The sequence below is a fragment of the Leuciscus leuciscus genome (assembly GCF_965113295.1).
Source record: "Leuciscus leuciscus genome assembly, chromosome: 7".
Lineage (NCBI taxonomy): Eukaryota > Metazoa > Chordata > Actinopteri > Cypriniformes > Leuciscidae > Leuciscus > Leuciscus leuciscus.
Window position 1 is genome coordinate 24980397 of NC_138731.1, and position 1974 is coordinate 24982370.

At 37.1% G+C, this 1974-nt stretch overlaps 1 protein-coding gene across 1 annotated transcript; it reads right to left on the reverse strand.

Moving 5' to 3' along the window:
• Window positions 1-584: 584 nt before the first annotated feature.
• On the reverse strand, window positions 585-1460 carry LOC309502950 (gamma-crystallin M2-like). Its single transcript, XM_082175624.1, has 2 exons — window positions 1101-1460; window positions 585-910 (listed from the first exon to the last, which is right to left on the reverse strand). The coding sequence occupies exons 1-2, from the start codon at window positions 1293-1295 to the stop codon at window positions 638-640; spliced, it is 468 nt and encodes a 155-aa protein (XP_082031750.1). The 5' UTR covers window positions 1296-1460; the 3' UTR covers window positions 585-637.
• Between the last annotated feature and the right edge of the window lie 514 nt (window positions 1461-1974).

Consider the following 1974-nt stretch of genomic DNA (forward strand, 5'->3'; position numbering starts at 1 on the left):
ATGTTATGTCAGCTGCATATCGCACCCTTTTTTTCTTAATGCTGTTGTCTGTGGCCAATATGTCATAATTATTTATGTAAAATCCATTGCTAATGTCTCATGTGTGTTGAACTAGTGTCATGTGTATGTGCTGGTGTCAAAAGTGACTGCTGTCTGGTGCTGCCACCCCCCGTAAAGGAGTGTCGTTCTCACTTAATGTACTGTTGCTAAGTGAAAGAGATTGCATGCAGTGAAGAAAACACCTGTGCATGTGTGAAAATGGTAAGAGCACATTGATTTACGCCTGTATTTCAGTTCTCAGCCAAAAAGACAGGTCAGGATGAATTTCAGTTCAGTTAGAACCAAATGCATATTTGTTACCGATGATTGTAATTTGATTATTTTTTATACTATTGTTAATATTTGTATTTTAAAAATGTTTTTGATTGATGTTTTTTTTCCGGTCTAGTTAAATTTATTTTGTGCTACCAAAATCTGAAGTGTGCCTGCCTGAAGGGCTTCCAGGGATTTAGATTTTTTTTTTTTTTTTTTTGTGGACTGCTCATAAAAATATTATTGCTATTCAGTGATGTTTCAAGACAGTGTCAAGACAGGAATTATTTTATTAATTTAAGAAATGCTAGAAAATACTAGAAAACTAGTACCAAGAGTCCATGATGCGCCTCATGCTCATGAATCTCATGCCACCCATATTGCTGAAGCTCCTGTACTCTCCAGGCCTGAAGTAGGACATCCTGCCTCTGTAGTGGGGCTGCTCATACATGAGCCAGTGGCCGTCCATCACATGACAGGACTGGCAGTGAGACATGCGGTAACGGTCCATGATGTTGTCACAGTCATCCATCATCTCGTACATCTGACCCATGAAGTTCTCCCTCTCGTAGATCCTCATTCTGTAGGAGCCTTTGTACTGTAGGGAAAGAGAAGTCAGTTATATTTACAGTATAGCGAAACTCTCTGAAAGTGTCGTCTTTTCGAGATTTAAACATTTTCCTCAATGTCTAAATTTTTTTTTTTATCTGCTCTCTGCTTTGTGTTTCCAATTAAAAGTAGTTTATTAAAAAGTGTTTATTACTAACAAAAAATTTCATGGAGCTCACCATTGGGATCATACGGCAGGACCTGATGCAGTTGCTCATTCCAAACATAGACATGTAATCAGCGTACTCGCCCCTTTTAAAGAAATACTGATTTCCCATGTAGTTGGGATGATCATACATCATCCAGCATCCGCTCTCCACTCTGCAAGAGTGACAGCGGTTCATGTGGGAGGAGAAGTCACCACAGTCACTCATACACTCATAAGAGCGACCCTGGAAGTTCCTGTCCTCGTAAAAGATGACCTGAAAAATCAAAGTTGATCTTTTGAGTTGTTTAAAGTGAAACTTAACAAATCAAATGTTTTTGGAGTTAAACTAGGTGGAAATCTTAGCTGTAATGAAGTTTACCTTGCCCATCATGGTTGCGCTGTCTGATCCTCAGTAGTTCCACAAAGGAGAAGCTGAAGCTGATTCTGGTTGTTGACTGACTGCTGTCACCCGTACCTTTATACTAGACCAAGACTAAAGACTACACAGAACCTATTGTTAGTCAATTCCTGACTGTGCAAGTTGGAATAGAGGCCATTCAAGCTGAAGCACAGTATCTAGACCTTACTACTCTGATTTGTCACTCTAGAATTTCTGAAGTTTAAATTGTAATTATGAAGCACTATACTAACTAAACACACGTGAAAGAGGTTTTTAAAGTATTTTGTTAATTGTACCTCATTACAATACTTGTTTTAGGATTTTTTATTTTTATTTTACTTGTACTACTGAAATAATTTTTACTAATTTACTTATTCAAGGAAGAAATGTTACTGCTTACAATTTCATTTGGAAATTAGAAGTATAACAAATATTTTGCAGGTCATAATGAATAAAAACATTGTTTTGTATTTAATACAAGTTAAATACAAGCTGCTCTATGGAC

What these genes read in the sequence shown, in the direction of transcription:
- LOC309502950 (XM_082175624.1), bottom strand. Translation starts at nt 1,295, where the DNA reads ATGAGTGACTGTGGTGACTTCTCCTCCCACATGAACCGCTGTCACTCT. An exon ending in CCTGCCGTATGATCCCAATG is followed by an intron (nt 911 to 1,100) that starts GTGAGCTCCATG and finishes CTTTCCCTACAG; the next exon opens with TACAAAGGCTCCTACAGAAT.